Source organism: Amblyomma maculatum, chromosome 9 (assembly GCF_055883805.1).
Source record: "Amblyomma maculatum isolate TAMU_Amacu chromosome 9, ASM5588380v1, whole genome shotgun sequence".
Lineage (NCBI taxonomy): Eukaryota > Metazoa > Arthropoda > Arachnida > Ixodida > Ixodidae > Amblyomma > Amblyomma maculatum.
The window spans coordinates 12,832,585-12,857,019 of NC_139352.1; the positions used below are offsets into that span (position 1 = coordinate 12,832,585).

The 24,435-nt window shown below is 43.9% G+C and overlaps 1 protein-coding gene across 1 annotated transcript in view; it reads left to right on the forward strand.

Moving 5' to 3' along the window:
- LOC146178341 (ATP-binding cassette sub-family C member 2-like) overlaps positions 1–24,435 on the forward strand; it is a 116,199-nt gene that overhangs the window by 42,148 nt on the left and 49,616 nt on the right. The window contains exons 5-11 of the mRNA XM_084579678.1: positions 4,116–4,250; positions 5,934–5,995; positions 10,562–10,694; positions 15,488–15,654; positions 16,599–16,761; positions 19,605–19,862; positions 22,220–22,423. Of these exons, the coding sequence (XP_084435804.1) occupies positions 4,116–4,250; positions 5,934–5,995; positions 10,562–10,694; positions 15,488–15,654; positions 16,599–16,761; positions 19,605–19,862; positions 22,220–22,423 (1,122 nt within the window). The remainder of the gene's footprint in view (positions 1–4,115; positions 4,251–5,933; positions 5,996–10,561; positions 10,695–15,487; positions 15,655–16,598; positions 16,762–19,604; positions 19,863–22,219; positions 22,424–24,435) is intronic.

A 24,435-nucleotide genomic window follows, 5' to 3' on the forward strand; every position in this document is an offset into this window, starting at 1 on the left:
ATTTGCCTCCTTTGGCCCTTTCGATGCCAGCAGCGACTCTCAAACATACATACAGCACCTGAGCAATGCTTTCCATTCCTGAAGCAAATTCGCTTGATTCCGAAGATCTCGCCAAGCTCTGACGCTTTGCAGCCGCCATTTTGAGCGTCGCCGTCTAAAAAAAGAATGCCGTGGATATGACGCTGCACTCGGCTGCTTTGAGCGGAGGAAAAGCCCTCCTCCTCTACCATTAGAAGCCAGCGATTCTACTCCTGCTCACCCATGGAGGGCGCCCGCTTGTCTGAGAGCACTTTCAAAGTGCTCTGGAGTGCACCTGCTCTCCCACTCGAATTCGCCACAAGAATGGCAAAGCAACTGGAGAGCGAGAGCAGCGACTGCGCTTTATATATGGCTAGTCATGTGGTCTGGCGATCACGCGGCCGCGGCGAAGCCGAAAAAGCGAGCGAAACAGCAGCTGCGGCGCAACGAGACGCGTCACGTCTTTGGAGAACACATGACTGTACAAAGGAGAAAGAAGCCAGTGCGGCGCCGGCATGACCGCAGCGGCGGCGAGGTGCAAGTAGTCACTTCGCATGACGTCACGCACACAACCGATCCTCCTAGCTTGAAAATCTTTTTGCGGCTTTGTTAACTTGGAAGTTGTGGGCCGAAGAGTAGAGTCTAAAATGCTTCACTCAATACAATTTTAAAAACAAGACTCTTACCCTTCAGCGGGTGTGTATTTCAATTGTAGCCATGAAAAGTTGGGTGAAAGGTTAGCCTCTTTTCGTCACTTGAGTTGATGGACTCGTAACCATCCTACTGAAGCGGAAGCTTCATCGAGCAGGCATAACGCAATCCAGAGCTGCGTTACAAACAGCAGAATCGGTATAAGGCAGGGGAAGCCGTAACTCAAGCAAGTTCTTGTCGGCACCATACTCTTCATTTTTCATGCTTCTCTCCTCCACGATGTCTGTCTGGTGCGCTGCAGCCGAGTGAAATTCTTCTTGCCATGTGTGGCATCACGCAGTTAAATCAGTGTCTTATTGTACTCTGATATTAGCGTTTCATAGGAGATGTTCATCATCATCATCAGCCTGATTATACCCACTGCAGGGTGAAGGCCTCTCCCATATTTCTCCACTTAACCCGGTTCTGTGCTAGCTGCATCCACTTGACCCCTGCAAACTTCTTAATCTCATCCGCCCACCTAACTTTCTGCCGCCCCCTGCTACGCTTTCCTTCCCTTGGAATCCAGTTTGTTACCCTAAGCGACCATCGGTTATCCTCTCTTGTTAGTCGCAAATAATTCTGGGGCGCTATTCGCACTCTTGTGACCACGCGTGTGATTGTGAATGTTCAACGTATACGCAACTGAGCAGTTTTCAATATGTAGGACTTTTGTCAAAAGTGTGCATTTCGACGTATTTAATCCTAAACAGTTTTGTAGGGCTCTTATAGTAGCCTTGCAAGTCGACTCACTCAGAAGGACTTGGGGCTATGTCCACCTTGATTTAAAGAGATTGCAACTGAGGCAGTGAAAATTGAGCAACGCGGGCTTCCCGTTAATCTCATTCTTTCAATTGCTTTTGATGACAGTGTACTTGACAAAGCAACGTACAGCCTGTCGAGGTGAGCCCCATTTGACTCATAACACAAAACTTGCAATTTACCAAAGTAATCTTGATAGACAGCTAGTAATTAATTTGACCGGCTCGCCATTCTAAAGCAGTGTCCTGTTACTAGAATAAAAACCCTACTGCTACCTGCGCTTTAGGCTTTCCATATACTAAGTTTCACCAGCATAAGTCTGCATTTTCACTGCATGTATTTTTCTGTCTGGGATAAATACACTCGATCATCAACTTTCTGGAGCTAGTTCGGACAATACCTTACTGTCGGCCACATCTTCATGAGAGTACACGTTACGCTATCTGTATGGTCACAGGGCGTTGTCTTCATGATCACGAGGTGTCACATGCTCATAAAACAGCACCATGATCTGTGACTCCAGCGGCTCGACCACTCGCATGCTAAATGTGCCACTGATACCTTCACTGTTTGTGCGGTGCAAAAAGGGTCTGCAACCATGGGGGTTTCTTTTTCTTGGAGTTAGCATGAAGAGAGAGACAGAGCCTGCATTTATGCAGCCGGAGACCACTACCTGAAGAGTGCCTGTCAATTATTAATAAAGTCTTGATAAAATTCGTGCCACGCAAATCACCCCTTGTAAAAATTAAAGCGCCGAATAGTATTTTCTCTAATTACGCCCGCAGTAGTTTTTCTTAATGCATCAAACAAAACTTTACTGTTTCTTTACTGCTACATGCCAAACTCTGCAGCTCACATCTTCCATGTGCTGAGTAACGACCACACCAAGCTAGGGCGCAACAGCAGCCAGTGTATTTGGAACAGGGTCGCGCAATGAATTCATCTCTATCCGTGTTTGTAGTCCTGTGCGCTTGAAATAAAAACAAATTAGCTGTGGCTTAGCTTGTGGTTAAACCTGGAGTTACGCGAGAGCTATCTGCATGGCTACACTTAGGTTCGGCTAGAAAGTTAAGACAAGGCTTTTGCAAATAGTAGTTTACTCTATGGTTTCAGCTTTATTAGAATTGAAAAAAAAAAAAAAAAGAAAACATCATTTCCAGTAATATACAGGAAATGGGCCTCGGGCGAAAAGCTTCAACTAAGCTTGAGAGATGCTCTATTTATGCCATAGGGGCACTTTTCACCACTAAACTGCGATGAGGCGAAAGCCTCTATCGCGCGGGGGTCCGAAGCCATCCACTACGGCACGTCTTTCTCTCTATTTTCATTTCTACCTTAGCGATGACGCGATAGCGTAAGCTACCAGCCAACATACAAAGCCCCGCTTTAACCGAGCCATATGAACGTACCTGCGTGTCGTAGGGATAACATAAATGCAAGGGTTTTGGCAGGCTGATTGTGATATCACCCTCCCATGTGAAAGGGGAGCCAAGAGTTGGCAGCTCCTGCCAAACGTAATGTCAGAAAGCCCTACGTCCAGTTAGTACTCGGCCATGTCGACTGCCAGCTATTGCCTCTCACTATTTCTTCTTCGCTCTTCGGACAGGCACGGAGAGGCACGGCGAAATAGCGAGACTGTGACCAATATAGCTGTCGCTGCAAAAGTTGTTCAAACGACGTGTCTTAGATATTATCACACTTTTGCTAGAGGAAGGAACACTGAAGGGTTCTATTCACGCTTTCAACGTTAATGTTGGTTCAATCCAGTTTTTTATCTTTTAATTTTTTGTTCGCCAGAGAAAACGCTCAAAGCTGCCATCGAAAGCGCGACTCAGAAGTTCGTAGTTCAGTTGTAGAGGCCATTGTCAAAAATGAACAAGTAAAGAATATCTGGCTTGTCTCTTCTTTCTTCTCTTTATTGACCTTCTTTTCAAGTAGTTAATTATATCCTTACTTTGTGATATGGGAAGTCACACGGAGGCCTATGAAATCAGAATGTCGTGGCATATTGCTAGCATTCGTAGCGCACAGCAATGCACACCAACTGCGCGGCGCAGTGCTGCAGATGCTATACTTCCGTCCTTCGCCTAAATAGTTTCAAGAGCGCATAAATCGTGCGAGCGCGATTGAAGGCCTCAGCAGCCCATCTAGTAAAAAAATGCATATAGCGTCCCGGAGCAGCTGTACAGCAGTAGCGACAAATGCTAGGCCCCACTGATCTTGCCCTCTCTCCCGTAACACATCTTGCGTGCCTTCTCCTTGCTGCCGGAATCTTGACGGCTACATGCTCGCGGTGGTGACATCACAGAGTAGGGTCACGTGAGTCAGGTTGCCGGTAAGATGCGGCCTTTTTACTTGATGCAAGCTAGTAATAGCGGCGCTAAATGAAGAGGGCCCATTGAAGACTAAGGGAGGGCTTCTACCTGGCATGTCTCAAGACTCTCTTTTTGGCGCGTGTGTCGAGCCACAAAAGGTTGAGTCAAGTCGAGTCGTATTTGCAGCTACAGGCTTTTCAAATGCGGCTTTGAAAGAGGAGGGCGGAAGGGCCAATAGAAATTATCCTGCATCCACGTGCATGACTTTATCTGACGTGAGTACACCGCGCACAATTGTAGCGCCAATTGGCGGTCTTCGCTTAATTTCAGACTTCTGTGATGCAACCCGAGCTGCGAAGCGAGCAGTCACTCGTCATAAGATTTGTGCTGGCTGCCGTTATGCTCGGCAGCTTCTTAGATTCAGGCTTTATGGATCTGGTGTTGGTTTGGCCATCTACAATAAAGGTAAGACTTCATTTAAGTATTTTGCATACTGTTCCAAGGTGCCGCCAAACAACTACCTTCTATGAAAGTGGAAGGGGAATTTATATTTTTCAAACTATTTGTTCCGTTGGTATACATAAATCCCAGCTTTGCTTATGGTTTGCTCTCAGGGTGCATTCGTTTTGTTTGGAATATAAAAATTTGGTGAAGCGCATTTACAGTTTTATGAATGTCGTGCAATCAAACATTTTCACATATTTAACAGACACAATGTGCAGCGCTGCAGAAAATGCGTAGAAAGTATGGCAAGTCTTTTCCAGGCAAATACTACGAGGGTTTCCACAAACAAGTGTTCCAGTAGGTCAGCCAGGGGGAAAATATTGCAGAGGTGAAGGCATATGAACTCATGAATTGCGACATGCAGATATCTTGAAGACTTTAAAGTAACTTAATTCTTCCATTGAATCAAACCAGCCATAGCAAAAGTCATGCGGTGATATGTATAGAGATGTTACAAATAGTCGACAGCACGGTGTTACTGAAAGGTTCTCTGAGAGAGTGTTCAGCTCATAGGCCTCTGTGGAAATATCTGCTTCCGACAGTGTGTTGCAACATTTCACTAACGAGATTTGTGAAGAATTGAATGAGTGGCTTAGGACACTTTCTAATCCGGGAGACCAGGTGAGATATGTTGTCCTGAAAGCACGAACATACTTCAACTTTCCAGCTGTCTTATATGGCTCTTGCGGGTGGACGAGTGCTTAGAGATGCTTATTAGGCAAGCGCTTTAGACGCACACGTTCAGACTTGGTGGATAGCAATTTAAGTACAGCTTAATTCTTAGAAGGAAGACGACGATGCTGCTGAGACGTCACCTTACGGGCAGAAGGAATACTTGTTGGAGCACAACCTGGGTCTGTTAAGGGGCTCTTCTGAAGCCTTCATAACATTCGCTGGCAAGCCATCTAGTTTTCTGATGATGCGTGACTGATGCCTCAGCTCGTGTGCAATTACGCTTCGAGACAATGAGTGAATCAAACTTAAATCGGAGCAACGGAAAAGGTGGACTGTGATTTTCTCCATTTGCACGAATATTCTTGTGTTCTGTACTGCGTCGAAAACGTGTGCAGGTCGCATGAAGTGATCTCGCAGGGTGTCCAGCAGACAAGCTTTCTGTAGCCAGTGGTTGAACGAAACAGTACAGTTTTTCAAATACAACCCTGAAGAGGTAAAATGGACTGTATTTGAATGCCTTGGATTAGGTCCCATTGTTACTGATGCACAGATTCGGTGTTATTGATGTACAGAAACGTGAAAATCTAAATTGCTTTAAAAGACCTTTGATTACAGGCCTAATATGCCTCGATATGACCTTTAGTGTCTTGAACAGGTGTTCGCGCGTATTCTATAGCTTACATGTCAACGTGGGCAATAAATAAACATTCGGTTGTCCATGTGCTAACGATAGCCTTTTACGCGAACTCGACAGAATGAGGGTCGAGTTGATTATTTCCGAGAAAGAGGATGTTTTTATTGGGAAACGCGTGACTGGTCTTTTGCTCTTTTCCTCTGCGTTTTGCTATTTTCCTCTAAAAGGGGACCCGACTCGACGTTTCTCGGTTTCATTGTAAAGCCCCTGGATAAATACCTGTATATAACTGATTTATACTTGAAACAAAAATGTGTGTGCTTATCACTTTCCAGAGCTCAGAAGATGAAGACAGTTCCTCAGTATTTGCACGGATTTCCTGTGTGTTGATTTACTCGTAAGTAGCAAGAAACACCGATTGATTCTATTTCACCTTGCTGGAGGGCAAGCATCAAGTTTTGTAGAGTGGTAATGATTGGGGGCGTTCATCGCACCCTATACTAGAGGAAATAACAGACTGACAGCACAACACAAAGGAACCCGCAGGGTCCTGGCGATATGGGAGGCATATGTGAGTTTCAGACACACCAAGTTACATAAGAAAAGTGTCACAATGGCTGGGCATCCTATACGTTACCACGGTGAGAAGTGCCATTACGAGCATCGTGAGGAATTTTTCATAGGAAAAGAATGAAGTCTTGCCCAAAGTAATCAGATTAATTGGTAGACGCCTCACCATCGTGAGAGGCACTGCGAGGCATGGAAAGCAGAGACTGAAAGATAGGGTGCACAAGATGGAACGAGAAGTCTTTTCCGTAAAGTGGGGAAGGCATATACAGCAGAATGTTCAACATCGCCAAAGTGACATAATGGCTGGGCATCCTATACGTTATTACCATGGTGAGAAGTACCATTACGAGCAACGTGAGGAATTTTTCATAGTAAAAGAATGAAGTCTTGCCCAAAGTAATCAGATTAATTGGTAGACGCCTCACCATCGTGAGAAGCACTGCGGTCCATGGAAAGCAGAGACGGAAACTAGGGTGCACAAGATGGAACGAGAAGCCTTTTCCGTAAAGTGGGGAAGGCATATACATAAAAATGTTCAACATCGCCGCAGGTCCTAAATAGGTAATTTCAAGAATGTCTGTCTCATTCTTACAGCATTGCCGCACTCGGCAATTTTGCGAGAGGTCAGCTTCTTTCAATGCTTTGCTTGCCGTTTTCAAGGGCTGTGTCAGACCACAGATGTTTTCCTACCCTAATCCGGCATGCACCTGTGTATTGGGCAGGTACTCTCAGTACAAACATCGCATCTTGCCAACAGGCAAGGGGAAAAGCTGAAACGCTCCTTAAAAGGAAAGAATACTAAATATAAATATCACTGGTGTCACTGGTGGGTGTAAAAAGTATTTGGTCTGGAAACGTGTGCTAGAAGAAAGAGTTGAACTTAGGCTGAGGAGCCTGATAGTCGTAACTTAAACAAATTGGTAGTGACGATAATTGTTCATGAAACGCAAGAAAGTAGTGATACTATAGTCGAAATAAAAAAAATGGTATGGAAAGGCCTTATTATACTAAGTTATTGAGATCAACTGCATTCAAAGAGAAGCGAATCCCAAGAAACGGCGGAAAGAATGCTGGTGTGCGGTCAGGAGGAAGTCAACAGAAATAAAGAGATCGCTGTTCGCGCAGGACAGGGTTGTTAGATAAAATATAGGACAGTGATAGATCCCGTCTTCAGGTGGGCGGCTTAATTAAGCTAATGATAACGATAAGAAAGATGCCGCACTGAAAATAAATAATAAATATGAGATTGTAAATTGACTGACATTCTTCCCGATACCGGTAAGGGTGTCGATGATATGTTCAATGCATTCCATTATAACACCGTTAATCAGAATAACTGCCCGCTATTGACTTATAAAGTTCAATAAAAAGGAAACTGGTCATGAGATAGGTGGAAAAATGGAGAGGAAATTTTATTTTCAAATTTCACAAGCGATAGCTGAGGACTGGTAAAGTTGGAAAGAGAGGAGAAAAGTGGGATTTGGTAGGAAAAAGAAACGGCGCTCAGCAATCAGAGACAATTGGCGCAGAGCGGAAAAAGAAGGCATTTTGTGAGGTGGTGATGAATGGGCTGGATGAAATTTGGCGCTTGCACGTCTCAAGGCGTCAGCGGCACCAGGAACCACTAATGTTAGCGAATAGTCTATGCGGGTTTTTATATATGCGAATTTTAAGGCTGTTGGGTTAAAGGCTCTCTCGTGCGGGAAATTCGATGTTGCCAGCACTATGAGCTAAATATTACGGGCGTGAGTCTGGCGTGTGGAAGTTTGATCGGTGATAAGGCTGTACACAGACTGGTTGTCAAGTTGTATGACGTCACAAGAACACATGAGGGTGTTTAGCAGGCAGGCGCTTGATGGGAGGTTGCGATCAGCATCTAACCTTCCAGGAACTTATAAGATTCTTTTATATATATTTAGACACGCTGCCTCTGGGTAGCACAGGCATCTCCTTATGGCTTGGTTAAAAGGGAGCTCTTTAATTATTTCGGGGGTCTTATGTCCTCATGTTTTTTATATATAATAGACAGCTTACCTTTGCGAACGAACTAGTATGTGTGGGTTAACATGTGCGAAAATTACAAGGTGAGTAAAGCGAGTAGCAAAACACATGTACGTGAAAGAGAATCCGCAAAGGGAGCCGGCAACGGAAGACCTCGACAATGTCGTGTCGTGCGCATAAAATTTGAGCTCAGGTGCTGCCCAATTTAATTTTCTCTGAAAAAACATTGGGTAGGAAGCGGGTGGAAACAGACGCATCTTCGAAACCCCTGCAGTGTTCGCGCCATGACACTGGGAAACGAAGAAATCTCCGCATATACGACTTTTATTTATTTATTTATTTATTTATTTATTTTTATTATTTATTTATTTATTTATTTATTTATTTATTTATTTATTTATTTATTTATTTATTTATTTATTTATTTATTTATTTATTATACCATCAAGGTACATGGTACATTATATAGGGTAGGGGCAGAAAACAAGACAAATTACACAAAAACTTGAATACAAATATAAAAGATACAAAAACAACGAAAAAGGCAAACAAAAAGACCAATACTTACAAGAAAATTTTATATATTTATTGTCCCGAGTTTCACATGCACGAACAAAGTAGTACAAAGTACAGTGTAAGTAAGAAAACAATGTTACTATACGCAGTAAATCATTTGTTACCAAAGTTTACAAAATAAAACCTTGTACGGCAGTTTTAAAGTAACCAGTGCTGGTAATGCTTGTAAGTTATGCCTGTAAGTAGTTCCAATCTCTGCTTGTTTGGGGAAGAAACGAATATGAATAGTTTACGGTGTTACTATGAGGAATATTCACTTTTTGGCGGTGGTTTAGGCGAGATAAAATATATGGGGGTTGGTGAACCCAAAGAAGACGTAAGGATGAATTGTGATAATATATTTTATGAAAGACATGGGCGAGATATTTTCATGAGGATGAATTACGGCGAGAGGGGAAGGAGTGATTTCATCTTAGTAACACCGGAAGTTATTTGGTAGTTGTTTATGATGAATCGGACTGAGCGATCTTGAATTTCCTCTAGAGATTATATAAGGTTGGCATGTCCGGGGTCCCAAACTGATGACGTATATTCAAGTTGTGGACGAATGTAAGCTGTGTATAATAATAATGCCACGAAACCATCAAAACTGTATTTGTTGTTTTTTAACAGCCGCCGGCATGCGGCCTTATCACTCTGATTCTGGCACGCATATCAATTCTGTATTCTTTGTTTGTTAATGCTCGATGGTCGCGAGACGCACCTTTATCAGTTTCTTTGCCGCGCAAGATGCGCTGAGATCTGTCTCGAAGATTCCGGCCACTCGCGTATGTTTCTACAATTTTCCAGGTTGTGCTAGTAACAGTTTGTGACGTTATCTAGACGGTTTTGAACCGCCTTTAAATTGAGCGTTGAAATGTGCGACAGGCATTGTTATTTTGAGGATCGACGACCACAATTGTTGCTATTGCCGCCGCCGAATAACTTAGGTCTTTTGGGGGCGCAAGTCAGCCCAATAAAGAGTTTCTTCAGTGCACTCCCAGACTCTTCATTTGTGTCCTCGGCGTTGTCACTACCACGTGACAATAGTTTTAGTGATGGTGGTGCCAGTATGAAATTTCGACGAATATATCCGTGTTCGACTAGTCTAAGAGGTTATATGATCAATATATGTTTACCAGGATAGATTAGCAGCAATATGAACCCCCAGGAACCGGTATAAAGTTACGCTTTCTAATGGATTGTTATTAATCAAGTAGGTGGGGCACATCATGTTAGTGCGAGGTATCCACATTCACTTACATTTTTTAATGTTTTATTCCATGCATCATGTGCGACACCACTCTGTTATTAAAGTCCTCCTGAATGGCCGTAATATCTGAGTGATTAGTTATTTTACGATATAATACACAGTCGTCAGCAAACAGACAAATTTTTGATGAAACATTAGCGGGAAGTCGTTAATATAAATTCAGAATAATAAGGAACCGAGTACTGAGCCTTGCGGAACACCGGAGTCAACTGGGATGAAGGTGAGTTAGCATCACTAGTAGATACTCGTACAAACTGAACATGTGACGTCACAAAAGCGCGGATCCAATCAATTACGGCAGGGTCTATATTTAGAACGCTCAGTTTAAGTAGAAGGAGTACGTGGTTAAGTTTGTCAAATGCTTTTGAAAAACCGAGGAATATGCAGTGAGTCAGAAACCCAGAGTCTAAATTGACACGCAAGTCATTAGTGAATGAGATTGAAGAGAATCGAAAACAGATTTCTCTCTGTGAGATGAGCAACCGATGGTAGCTTGTGTATTAGGTTCCTTGCATTTTTATTTGTTTATTCTGCCCTTAACCTGCGAACGTTTCTTTCCACAAGGCGGACCAAAGATGCGATGAGCAACGAAAAACTGCAAAAAATGAGCTTTCCGGCGCTCAGAAGAGGAATGCGCAGCAAGGGACTCCTACAGCGACTGCTGAAGCGAATGAATTCCCGGCAAGTAGAACGCATGGCAAGAATTCGATAAGGATACCTCTGCCTCCGAAGAGGAAGTAAGCGGTTAATATGGGGCGCTCGCAAGCTGCTCGCAAGCTGCTCGCAATTCTGAGGTAGCCGAGAATATCGTTACTATATAAGCAGTTCATTCTTCTATGGCGATGGCGTATATATTGCATTGTGGTGCTTCCCTCAGTAGCATGCTATGCACTTTGCCATAGTCTGGAGCTCGCTAAGTTTAGTTGCTTACATGTTCGACGTTTCTAAATTAAGGCTCTAATGTGATGAACGAATTACCACATTGATCACCGTCCTTAACCTGAAAACTATATGTAGCTTGGTATCGAATACGTACTTTCTTAAGGCAGTCATGGCAACCGTGATGCAGGGAGCGCATTTGAATGCCTTGAATTTACCATGGCATGTGTGTCCATAATGTACATTTTACTTCTCTTTTTGGTGAAGGTGTCTGTCTAAGCGACTATAGTTTTAATGCCTTTCGTCATATGTGTAGCGCTGTAAATTATTTCTTGAAGGTAGCTTGAAATACGTTATTCCATCTCGCTTGCTCTCGGTGGAAGTCTGGCTACTTGGCTAATGTAGGGTTCTATAGTACAATTGACAGGGGTTGCGGTTAGAGTAATTTTGTGGGTGAGCGAAGGATGTCAGTCACATCGGCTACATCATGGGCCGAGGAGGTCCAAGCCAATTTGCTGGAAAGGGGTCTTTGGTGGCACTATAAGCTGCAGAAAGCCGGCTGATTTTAGATGAGCAGACTTGTGCTGTTGGCAATCACGGCATGTTTTAACGTAATTACGCACTGTTGGTAGTAATCTGGCGCAGTAATACTGCAGCCGAATCTTTGCCAGCGTACGACTGACCCCAAAGTGCCCGGCGGATGGTTCATCGTGACAGCACTCAATATTTCGGAGCGTAACTGCGATGGTACAAGCAGAACGTCTACCTTGTTTCTTTCAAAGTTGCTCTTGTAGAGAACCCTACGTCTCAGAATGAAGGATTGCAGCCCACGGCGAAGCACACGCGATACTTTATCATTAAAACCCTCTAGGTAGTCAATGAGTGGCGCCAACTCAGAGTCGGTCCATTGAAGCTATGCCATACGGGATACGCTAATGGAACAAATAAAAGAACAATCTTCGGTGTTGTCTTTCGAAGCCGGTTCCATGGGCGCTCGTGACACACGGTCTGCCTCTTGGTGCTGCCGGCCCGACTTGTAGACGACCTTCACGTCGTACTCCTGCAACCGGAGGCTCCATCTGGCCAACCGGCCGAAACAGTCTTAATGCTGGCTAGCCAGCATAGCGAGTTGTGGTCAGTAACAACACGAGACGGTCGTCCGTAGATCTAGGGTCGGAACTTACTGAGAGCCCAGATGTCGGGAAGCATTCTTATTTTGTCGTGGTATCCTTCCTGTCCGACCGAGAACGTGTGCGGCTCGCGTAGGCGATGGCTAGTTCTGTGCCGCCCTGCCACTGCATGACGATCGCTCCGATGACAACGTTGCCGACATCAGGGTGGATTTCAGTATCTACATTCTCTTCACAATGAGCTGGTATTGGTGGACTTCGAAGGCAGCGGGGAAGCTCGTTGAAGGCTTCACTTTGGGTACTCGCCCATAACAAGGGCATGTCATCTCGAGTCAAGGCTATCAATGGCTCAGTTAGGCGAGATAAATATTGAAAAAATATGAGCTGAGGCCCAAAGCATCGGAGGGCCTTATTCTCGGTTGGTCGTGGGAAACTGGGTGTGGAAGCAGTCTTGTGGGGGTCTGGAAGGACATCTTGTGTGATGACATGTCCTAAGAAACGGAGCTCTTCGAAGGAGAAATGACATTTCGCTGGGTTGATGGTTAGTTGTCCAGATAGGAGAGCTTGAAGGATAATGCGCAATCGATTCAAGTGTTGGTCAAAACTAGACGAGAAACTGATCACATCTTCCAGGTACAGAAGGCACGACTGCTACTTCAAAGCGCTTCAAACGCATCCACGTCGTGGAGGAAATCGACTGCTGTTTTCTTGTCGAGGTGTTGCATCTGATTGAACTTCGTCAGGAAGACACTCGCACAGCCATCATGCAGTTCAACAATACCGCGTGCGATAGCTACTCCCTTTTCGAGCAACATTGAATGGTGGCTGTCCGCAATGCCTTCGTAGTCGTTAAACGAGTCATTCCTCACTGTGACCAGCACACTGGACCGTGGTGGCAGCATTACGTCGTCTTCGACAATACGCAGAGCGTTGATTCCTGGATCTTATGTGGCACTGTACGCCACGGCCTGTTTTGTCGAGAACATGACTCGTGCTCCGTGTAGGTCAATGACAGCACCGTTCGCATGCACAAAGTCGAGGCCTAGGATAAAATCCCTCGAACACTCACACAAGGCGACCAATTCACCGACGCAGACGAAACCGCGGATACCGATTCGGGCTGTGCACCTTCCGGCCGGGTTAATGAGGTGGCCTCCAGCCGTGCGAATGCTAAGGCCCAACCATGGCGTCAAAACGTTGCTCAGATCCTGTCCATTGACGTGGCTCATCACTGAATAGTCTGCACCAGTATCAAGTAAAGCGATTGTGTCAGTTTCATCAATTGTCACACACAAATCAAAGGTAGTGCGTCGGAAGCTGTCGCTACCCTGCCCCTGTGAGAAATCAGCGTATCGGCGTATCGGAGGCGGAGGACCTTCAGTTTTCCCGGCGTCAGCAGCCTTGCGCCCGGAGTTTGCTGGAATTAGTTTTCCCGGCGCGGACTGACAGAACGCCGCCCAAGATAGCTGGCGGCACGACGAGGGCTTGAAGAACGGTAACGCGGAAGAGACGAAGATCGGGAATAATAGCGGCCGTATGTCCCAGGATTCCGGCGGGCCGACAGATAGGCTTCGATCTCAAGCGGCCGTTCACCCTTCCGCGTGCTATTGTCATCGGGTGCGAAACTGCGCAGATTCCCTCAGCGGTACGAACACGCCCTGTAAAAATGGCATGACTCAGCACAGCAGTATAGCAGAGGGGCCGGCTGATGGTCTGGTGCATGCCACACTTCACACTTCCGTGGCCGCTGATAGGCTCGCGGAGCAGGCACACGTGCAAGATTGGGCTGTTGCACTGCTTGTGTCGCGTTGTTCACGTCGTAGCTTGGTGTTGGTGCCTTACTGAGGACAGATTCGTAAATAGGTTAAACGTTAAGCTGGCGAAGAACATCAGAGAATGTTGCTGCGGCGCTGCCGGGCGCACCTTGCTCCAGGCGACTTCAGACAGCGATGTAATAGAAGGCGCGTTGGAAAACAACTGGAGGGCTTGTAATTCCTCTCTGACGATTGACCTGATCAGGTTACGTAAAATAGTCCCATCGCTCCCCAGTGGCTTCGACGATATAGCGGTGGGCCCAAGCGCGCTTACATCCTTATTGTAGTGGCGGGCTTTGTGAGGGTAATCCCAAAAGTAAGGTCTCCAAAGGACTGCGGCCGCAGGGAAACTATTTGCGTGGCTGCTCGCTATACTGCTGCGTTCATTGATCCCCGTCTTCCAAACAAGCCATGACTCAGCCCGAAAGGGAGTGTCAGTCTAGTCACGGCAGCCATATGAAGTGAGCTCCCGTTTTTCGCTACCACCATGTGCGAAGTTCGTGCAGTTATTCGAGTTTGGAACGCGAAAGGCCTTCAACCAATCGAAATTCATCGGCAATTGACAGAAGTGTATGGGGATTCGTGCATAGATGTTAAAAACGTTCGCAAGTGGTGTAGGGAGTTCGTAGCTGGTCCCACTGAAATTCACGACGAAGAAAGAAGCGGAAGACGGTCAATTTCGTATGAGACGGTAGCCAAGGTCGAAGAAATGGTGCAGAAAGATCGGGGAATCGGGGAACTAACTCTGCATTTTGGTTTCTGGCGTTTCTAGAAGCACTACTCATAGGATTTTGACAGCAAAATTGAAATGTCTGAAGATGTGCGCAAATTGGGTACCACGAATGCTGACAGACGAGCATCTACGGCAACGCGTTGACTCCTCCCGCGAATTTCATCGGCGTTATGGAGATGAAAAGGAGGCCTTTATGGATTCTATTGGTACGGGTGACGAAACGTGAGCATTCCACTTTACACCTAAGACCACTCAATAATCAGGTGAGTGGAAAAGAACATCTCGCTGTAAGGCGCTCCACCGATGATGATGAAGTGAAAGATGCTGTCAAACGCTTTCTCAGAGGCATGGCGGCGAGCTGGTATGACATGATCATACAAAAACTGCCCCAGCGTCTGCAAAAATGCATAGAATACAAAGGCAAAGTAGAGGAATGGTCTGCCTTTTAGGTGATTTGTAAATTGCTTAAAATAAGTATTTCTTTCCATTTCTGAAAGAATGGGAGACCTTAATTTTGGGCTGACCCTCTGAAGCGGGTATTTTTTAATGGTTATGCGAAACAAGTACATAGTGGTCGCCTCGGAGAGAAACTCTGCAACAGTCCTTGGCGGACTGCGCACAAGGTCGGCGAACAGCTCTTGCTTTATTCCACGAATGAGGTGGCGAACTTGTTCTGCTCCGTCATGGAGGAATCGGCACGCTCGAAGAGACGTGTCAGTCTTCCACATACATGCGGACTCTTTCGTTCGTCCGCTGGTTACAGGAATGTGGCGCCGCATCAGCTTTCTCCCAGCGATCCGCGTTGGGGAATGTAGCTAAGAGATCTCGGCGAAATGTTTTTCGAGTGGACAGGGCGTTCTCATAGTTCTCGAACCGAGTCCTTGCGGAGTACTATGTAGTTCCTATTCTGTTGCGCATTTTCCTACTTTAGCAGAAACACGCATTAATTCATGCATTTATTGTTTTCAGCCATCGTCACTCCAGACGCCCCGAGAAATTTATATTTAGTGTATTGAACGTCATTTGGATCGACGCACTTCGCATGATATTGTGCACAGCGGCCTATTTCTGCTGCCTCTTCGCAAGAATTCCGGCTCTCGAGTTGAGTATCATTTCCTAATGACCCCTTTCTTTCACATTGCCTGCCTTTAAGGACACTGCGGCACAGAGGTTTGTGAAACAGCATCACATATGGAGTAAACGTCCAGTATATTATTTAGTATCGAAAACATGCGCGACTAGTGCGGATCAAAAGTCGGAATTATTTTTGAGAGGCCGTTGCAAATATTATTGCTGCAAAAATACCCAGTGACCCTCGGAGAAACCTGGGATAAGAATTACAAAGATAATGGTTTCATGTGCAAATCTGGAGCATAAAACATTAATAAATCAAAAAAGGAAAGGCTAGTTGTAAGCGATAGAAAGTATGACATTTGAAGTTTCGCCCCGCAAACGTATGCAACCTTGAGTTCCGTTCTGGCTGTGGTTATCGCAGAGAAATATGTATATACGCATCCGGCCGTTCGCTATTCCGTTGAAGAAACTTAAAAAATGCAGATAACATCTCCAAGGACAGTTTAAAATGAAGCCCGCTTTAAATAAAGTTTGCGGACACCAAAAGTAAACTTATTGTGGATGCAACGATTGCCGTTTAGAATGGTACTCAGATATATCAAGAACGGTATCGTTTCGATACAGGTACAAACACAGTCACTGCCGCAGGATATATGTTAATGGTTCACAGGTATCTTTAATGTATTAAAGGAGAAATGTTTTTTTATTCATTTTCAGTTTTTGCCCTTTGTTTGAGATGTCAACGGCGGTTACATTAGATAGACATTACAAATTTCTCTGGAAGAGCTGAAAAGTGGACTTGAAAATATTTGTTATAATGGCAGAACAGAGATCTGCAAATAGCAAAAGTGTCCCAGCAATGGTCGATAAATGCCATTAACGAACGAATGTACATCACAGATCAATGGGTATATTGCAATGTTTCTATTCAGCCCAATCTTGAGCTTTCATGGCTGTTTTGTACATTTCAGGTACATACTAACGAGTTGTGGCACCCCCTACATGCCCACTGCGTCGCTACTGTTTATCGCAACCTGCATAGGCGAATGTTTGCTCTCCGTGTATACCCTGGAAATCGTCCAAACCTTTTCAACCAGATCTCGTTCCTTAATCCTATCAATCATCTACAAAAAGGTACGATTCCTATTTTCATATTGTAAACAGCTGTGCAGTCCATGCCTTCGTGCGAGGATTTTATCGCCGAATATTTACATCAGCCTTGTGTTCTGTCAAGCGCATTTGCCTTATTATAAAAGCACTTTCCATCATTTCTATATTCGAGCTATATTCAAGGTAGTCGGACACTGCGACATATCGCAGTGTCCGACTACCTTTATGTCCCAAAAGCGGAAAACCTACGATCATTAAAAACCTCTGCAGGGATGTTACCTGAAATTTATTTGCTCATATTCGCTCAGATACTTTAGTACGATACTGTTATCTCTTATTCGCTAACTAATAATCGAAGTTGTCTTCTAATGCGTCAAGCAACACTATCTCTGATGTAACTAAACTTTCAATACCTTAGTTCCGGAAGAAAACCCGATAGCGGAGATGTAATGCAGGAAGCCCTTCCGTAATGATAGATGGTGCATGATGCCAAGTAAGGAGCAAGAGCATTACTGAAGAAGAATGGCTCTCAGAACCTTTTTTTCTTCACCTACATTAAATCTGCGTTAAACTTTTTGCCATGCCGCTAAATGTTCCAGCACGAGAGTACATTTTCCGCTAAATATTTTATACCTATCTGAAAGTTTTGTTCTTTTCATGCCTGTTGTGAGAAAAATGCTAACAAAAAAAAACTGTTCACCAGGATTCAATAGTACGAACAAGGTGACGTAATATGTGCCCGTTTCTAAGAACATATCCGAAACATCTGCCCAATGAACATCTTTCCATGACTACTATTTCTCAAGATATTCCGTCGCGGTTTCTCGCTGGTTTGTACGCACGACCGCTGAATATAAGGACATGGCGCCTATGTCCCTATAAGCAGTCGCCACACCCGGCATCGTACCGGTCCCGGGTGTGGCGCCCGCTTGCGACCCACGTTCAGGGCGATGTGAGAGCTAGTTAAAGAACACCAGGTGGTCCACATTTTCTATACAGCAGTGCGTCTCATAGCCTGAGTCGCTTGGGAATTTTAAACCTTACAGACCAACCTAACCAACAATTGCTGAAGGCTGGTGTAATTTGAATAATTTTTTTCATATTTCTAATTCGCATTTCATTTTAAACACGCGGCGAACCTTGTATCAAGGAATATCTCACTTTCTGCTGCTACAGATGGTTCTAATAACTATTCCTCGTTAAAAGACAAGGAGCAGAAAAGAGGTCACTCTCAGTGCAAAGACGTGAACTCCAAATTTTTTATTGCTAACCGTTATCGACTATGCCAATACTCGGCCATACTAAATCTTCCTAAACCTGCTTCTTCTTTTTGATTTCAGGAAACAAAGCATTTCATATAGCGTTGGGGAAATATGTTAAATCAAAGCGCTCAGTGTTTAAATACTAAACGAATTTGAAGAAGCAAAATATGGCAATTTTCATAACATGATATCGACCTACTGAAGTGCACTCTGACTGTTTTTTTTTTTCTGTTCATATCAAAGGAAGTGTTTCAATTTGGATTTGTGTGTGCGCTGTATTCTGTAAATGGCTGCAATGATCAGTTGGAATTATTTCTTAATTGCAATGCCTAACATGGGCATGTGACGCTGATTAAAAACTCAGAACAGGCCACCACTGATCGCAGCCACACATAAGAAACTGTGAGGCCACTGCAGAAACTACATTGGGAGAATGTGAAAGCAGCAGCGCTGCGTTGACGCTACTAACTACCTATCATTACTACACATCGGTAATTAGGTTATCACTAAATAGATTGTCACTAATGTTTTATCGACAGTTATCTATCACTAATCTGCTATCACTAATTATCTCGTCACTAATTACCTATCACTAATTATATATAACTAATTATGTTTATTAATAATTGTTATTGCTATTATAAATGACATTTTTATTATTTTTATTATATTTTGTCAATAATCAGCAATATTATTGACAAGGTATTAATTCCCGGCGTGATGACGTCATATCCGGCGACAAATTTTTATAACAGGTTTTATAGACGCAGCATAGCCTAGTAAGGTTTTCACCTTAATAAATATTTTTACCGTCTCAGAATAAGCCTGCTACGCTGAGCGTGCTTGTGAACTGGCTGCTACCTGTACTATTTAATGCGTGCTGAAATTGTGCTTTCTCTTCTTGCAGTGATTAGGATCATTCTTCATGATGCAAATATTGCTATATGATCCTTTGGTCGCGCTTCGACTTTAGAAATGAAAATAATTAGGTCTGTCTTAGCCCAGTTACGCGGATGACAGTGTGTCGAGAAGTGCTCGGTGGACGTATGGTTTAAATCGAGGTTATAAGGCAAATCAATGGGAAGTCAAAATCAAAGGTCAGGTTATTGTCAACCATTAGTCAGTCAAAGGCTAAGCTCTATCTGCCTTAGTATGAATGATCCGCACGAGGGATTGCGTCAGCTTAGGGGTATTAAACAGCTTAGTCATTCAGAGCGTTATCGCATAATCCGCCAAACATTCAGTGCCCAGCCTTGTTACCTTGTAAATACCGCTTGACAGGTGCATGCTCGGTAAAATTTCGGCTGCCAGCTTCAGAAGGGGGGTGAAGGGCTACAGGTTGATAGGTGTACGTTGACATGACAACGCTTGATGACATGATTCGCAATAATGATGTTACGAGACTTATTATTCAATCAAATCGAAGGGACCCACAATTCCGATGCTGAGCTTGAGTGATGTTATGAGCATACTACTTCCCAGCACCCTAAAAAAGGTATAATGTGCTCGCAAAGAAAAACAACTAAATTATCCGCGTGAACTGCTGTGCCTAAAAATCGTCAACACTAACGTAAATTCACTCAAATCGATCTTATCCTCTGGCAGGTTACTGGAATGACATCGCGCACTCGGGCTCTCTACCCTACTGGGCGCGTCTTGTCCATGCTGGGCGTCGACTGCATGCAGATCTGCGGCCTCGTTTTTGCAGCATGCGTGCCTATGGTGGGCTTCTTAACGCTTCCCTTCATCCTTTGGATGTTGGCCATAAGGGTGGGCGCTGTTCCAGCACTCTGTTGCGCTGCTTGGATGCTACTCGTTATCAGCCTGCCCTTCATCGTGGCTCCCTTGCAGAAGCGGATCTGGGTGAGTGGCATCCCAGACGTTTCTTGACGAAAACGAGGTACCAGGGTCAGAACAAGTTGAAGCGTGTGTGTAAGCGTCCAACGGAGCTATGAGGCCCACTTCATTGTCCAATAACAGCTTCAGTATTCGAAGAAAAAAAAAGCGGCAAAGAACACCTCTTTGCAACAAATTCTAGTCGTTTGGTCAGACATGCTATTGTTTAGTGCCAGGTACTAACCTCTTCTAGTGAATTTATGCGGAATACTCCGAACATATATTCTCTTGAATGCTCTTCTACATTTGATGCGACAGCGTATTGAGCTCGTTAGGGCAAACAACCATCTCTGTACCCTAGGTTGAGAGGAAAGTTTCAAGGACGTGTGGTAAACAGGTTCGAAGAACACGCATTTGATTTCGTATCATCATCATCATCATCATCGTCGTCAGAATATTGTTACTTTCTTTATGCAGCACTATGCTGTACAGCCACTACAGATATCTCTTAGTACTTTCACATATGGCTCATTCTACAACCTGATTTCGCAATGCCTGCATATCTGCGAGTTTTCGATTGAGTCAAATGGTTTTTTCTTAATGAATGCTATGTATAAGGGCCGGTTATATATCCGAGCGTTTTGTCTCGAAATTGTGACAAACGCTTTTCTTGTGCAGCCTTCAGGGCTGTGTCGTACCATTTTTTCTTACTACTTAGCACAATATGCTAGTCAAACTGAACGCAGATTTCCGAGATGAATTCGAAGCAATGATATATGTACGTCCTCATATGACATGCCATGAATGTAAGTGTAGGTGCCGACCGAAAATTCTGACAGCTATTGCGCCTTCTTATTCCGTATTCCAAATCGTATAATATTGATTATTTATGATATGCTCTTGCAAATGATTACCAGTTTTGGGCCCATTTGTTGATCAGCACATGCACATCGCGTATATTATAGTCTTGCAATCTATGAGCTGTATAAACAGAAGTAAACAAAATTATTGGCGAACAAATTCACTGCCAAGAAATGGTATCTTTGTAACACTTTTCTTCTGATCCATTGCGCTGCTTGTTAGGACAATTACAATGAACTACGCGCATTAAGCCAGATTTCGGATTTTGTGGCTCTATAGAGATATCCAATCATTCTGTTCACTATAATATTTCTATTTTTGACATACGCTGTAGTTTTCTTTTTTTTTTTTTTTTTTTTGTAAAGCGTAAAGTACGTATTGCTCAATAAGCGTCAAAAGTAGGTTCCCATGACGTTCTAAGTGGGGTCGAGGGCTCTGCAGTATTTCTAGCGTGAAAGACCGGCTTAATGTACATCTTTATCGCCAAGCACATGGGCTCTATCAATTGTTATCACACACGAAGGAACCCGATTGGTTGTTTTATTAGCCTCTAGGATTAAAGTCTGCAGGGTGAAAGATGCTCTGCTATATAAACACCTTAAAAGTGGCGATGAGGAGCGCTGGGTTTGTCGCCAATACTTCGAAGGCTGCAGTAAGTGAGGGATTCTGCAGGGCAACGGGGCAGTTATCCCAGTACTCAGCAGAAAGCATCTATCAGTCTGGTCAGCCATGCCTAACAGATAGAATACCATCTTAGCATCCCTTTACCTTTGCCTTTATCATTACTCGAACTCATGGTCCTTGGATTATTTGCGGGAAGATCCGCGTTAATGCGGAAAGCTACAAACAATATGCGGTTTTGTGAATGCACAGAACAAGAAGAACCCTGTAATTACACTAGGCGTCATCTTTTACGAAAACGATATCACAGGAGAGCGGTTCACGTCCGTCAAGGACCTGCACACGGAATGGTAGACATTGGTATAAGACGCAAAGGAAACGAACACACGATAAAAGACAGAAAGAGTGCCTAACATATCTTAATCATTTTGAAGGTAGCGCGAAAAACGAGGACCAAGAGTAGAAGGACACAACTACTCTTGGTCCTCGTTTTTCGCGCTACCTTCAAAATGAACCAGATTCAACTCGCCCAACTTTCAACCTTACTAACATATCTTAAGTTTACAGCGGAAGATACCAGATTTTATACGCCGGTGCTTATCAGAGTTAAAATATTGCAACAAGAAAATCAAAAATACGGAATGATGATGTTCCAAAGGCCAAAACATTATCACTCTGGCCTATGGCAGCAGGCACTCTCTCTGTCCCTCTTTCCTGTGTTCGTGTCCTTTGTCCAGTTAACGCTTCATAAAATGCAATGTTAGAAGAACCGTTATTTAATTATCCGTTCGTTCACCTTGCTAGAGTATTTGGAAGCAGCCTGAGTGTTTTTTTACGATTCTTAAACGCAATCATTAGATACCATTGCCCACCAATTCGTTTTTGTGAACACCTCTCCGCAGATTCGAACTCAAGCTGCTCGCGAGGAGCGACTCAAAACCATCTCGGACCTACTGTCCACTGTTCGGGTGGTGAAAATGTACGCCTGGGAAGACGCCCTGCAGGAGCGCGTTCTCCGCGCGCGCCTGGTCGAACAGAAGTGGCTGCTCCGGGTGAACATGCTGGACGCTGTAACGGACTCAGTGTACAGCTCGTCCAGCTCTGTGGTAGGCACTGCACCGAAAAAAAAAACACACCAACAAAACACAGTGCGCGCCGCCTACTGCATTAACAAGCAGTACGCCATCCATCACTCGAAATATAAGAACAATTATTTCCTGTAGTAAACGAATATTTGCGAAATAAATTCAGGACGATTTCTTCGCTGCCATGCCGCGCATACATGCAGATAAATGTGAATATGTAACGTGTTTTGTCTTTAATGCATTTAGAGGCAAAAATCGTATTTATGAAACGAATTGTTTCAGATTTTCCTCCACTTCTCTCTGTGCGGTAAAGGTAATAGACAATATTCTAACTTATTTTTTCTTTTCCGAGTAGATCCTTTACAGTGCACTTGTACTGAGGAAACAAAGTTTTTTTCAGCAAATATATTTAATACTGTGCCGTGCCTTGTAGCGAGGGAACAGCAGAAACATGCTACAAAAAAAAAGTATTACTTAAATATAAAAAATAGGTCGTTGTGAATAATACAGTCTTAGGTGTACGTTAAGAGACAAGAAGCATGCATTGTGGGTTAGGTAAGAAACGCCATTTAATGAAATTCTAGTAGAAATTAGGAACAATCGGTATAGGCTTGGGCGGGATGTTTAACGGGAAGGCCAAATTGTATTCGAAGGGAGCAAGCGCAGATGAGGGCGGCAGAAAGGTAAGTGGGTGCATGAGAAAAGTACGTTTACTGAGGTTATATGGATGCAGCTAGTACAGGGCCGGATTATCTGGAGGGATTTGTGAGAGGCCGTACCTCTGAAGTGGGTTTAAACCAGCTCATAATGATGATAAATAAATCATTTCTTTCTACATGATGCAAACTTTTCATAATTGCTTTATTTAACATCACAGATTGAACAGTATTTTGTATTACTCCTACCGGACTAATAATAGATTGACGGCTTCAGGACATTTTCCTAACGCGTTCTGAAGCCATAAGGCATCATTAATTAGAAGCGTGCCATATGGTGCAAATTTTAAGGCGAGTCAAAATATTTATTTTTTTAATTTTATTAAACTTTGTGAAATAAAAGGAAACTTCACCCGGGAGCTCGAAAGCTATCTTGATGAGTTTGCGTTGTTTTCAAAACATTCATGAAATGCAGCGCATAACGAGGGCAGCATGTGAAGACGAGCACGCTGCATTTTTGGGACTAAATACGTTCTACGTCTACGCCTTTGCTGCTCAGACAATTTGGACATAAAATAGGTCCTATGTCATGCAAGCGCTCATGACGCCTTCCTTTCAGATACCAAAAACCCTATGGCGTAATACAATAACATAGAAATGATTTTATTAGGTTGCGACCAAGGCAGGGAAAGGCAGACCGCATCTATCTGATTTTGTCAGTGGGAACGTGTGATCTCTTGAACAAAAAAGATAATGATGGCGTGAGTTCATTGATACCCGAAACCATCAAATCCTGAGCTTATCAGCGAACTGTAATCGCCGGATGTTTCTTGTTGTCGCAAAGACAATTATAGTGGAGGTGGTGCGAAACACAGGTGCAAGGTTCAGAGTTTATTAAATTTTGGTATTAATTAAGATGCCTGGTGGGTCTATTCCTCCACATTTGCCATAAAGAAACCGTAGAATCGGGGTCAATGCCTCGTAATGTTATTTGCGACCATTTTGTTCAGAGCAATCAGTGATTGTTAATTTTACCAGTAAGCGTGGCACTTTAAAGTGCCGCGCATACTGGCTAGACTAGTAATTGTGACGACATCATGAGCAGTGGCCTTGGTGGCGCGCTGCAAGTAGTACACAGCGGGTGGCGTCAATTCGTTCTGACTAATTAGCGCGAAGGGCTGCTGCTGCTGTCTTAGGCCTAGGACACCGGCCCCTTGGAAGTGAGAAATATGGTCTTACCAGGCGTCGCTATATGAAAGTTAAATAATTTTGAATTAGTTGTGGTAAATAGACGATGAGCAGGCACGGAAAGCAGAAATCGCCTCTGTTTCTTGCGTCTTTTTTTTTATTTTAGAATAAAAGGATACATGTAGAAGT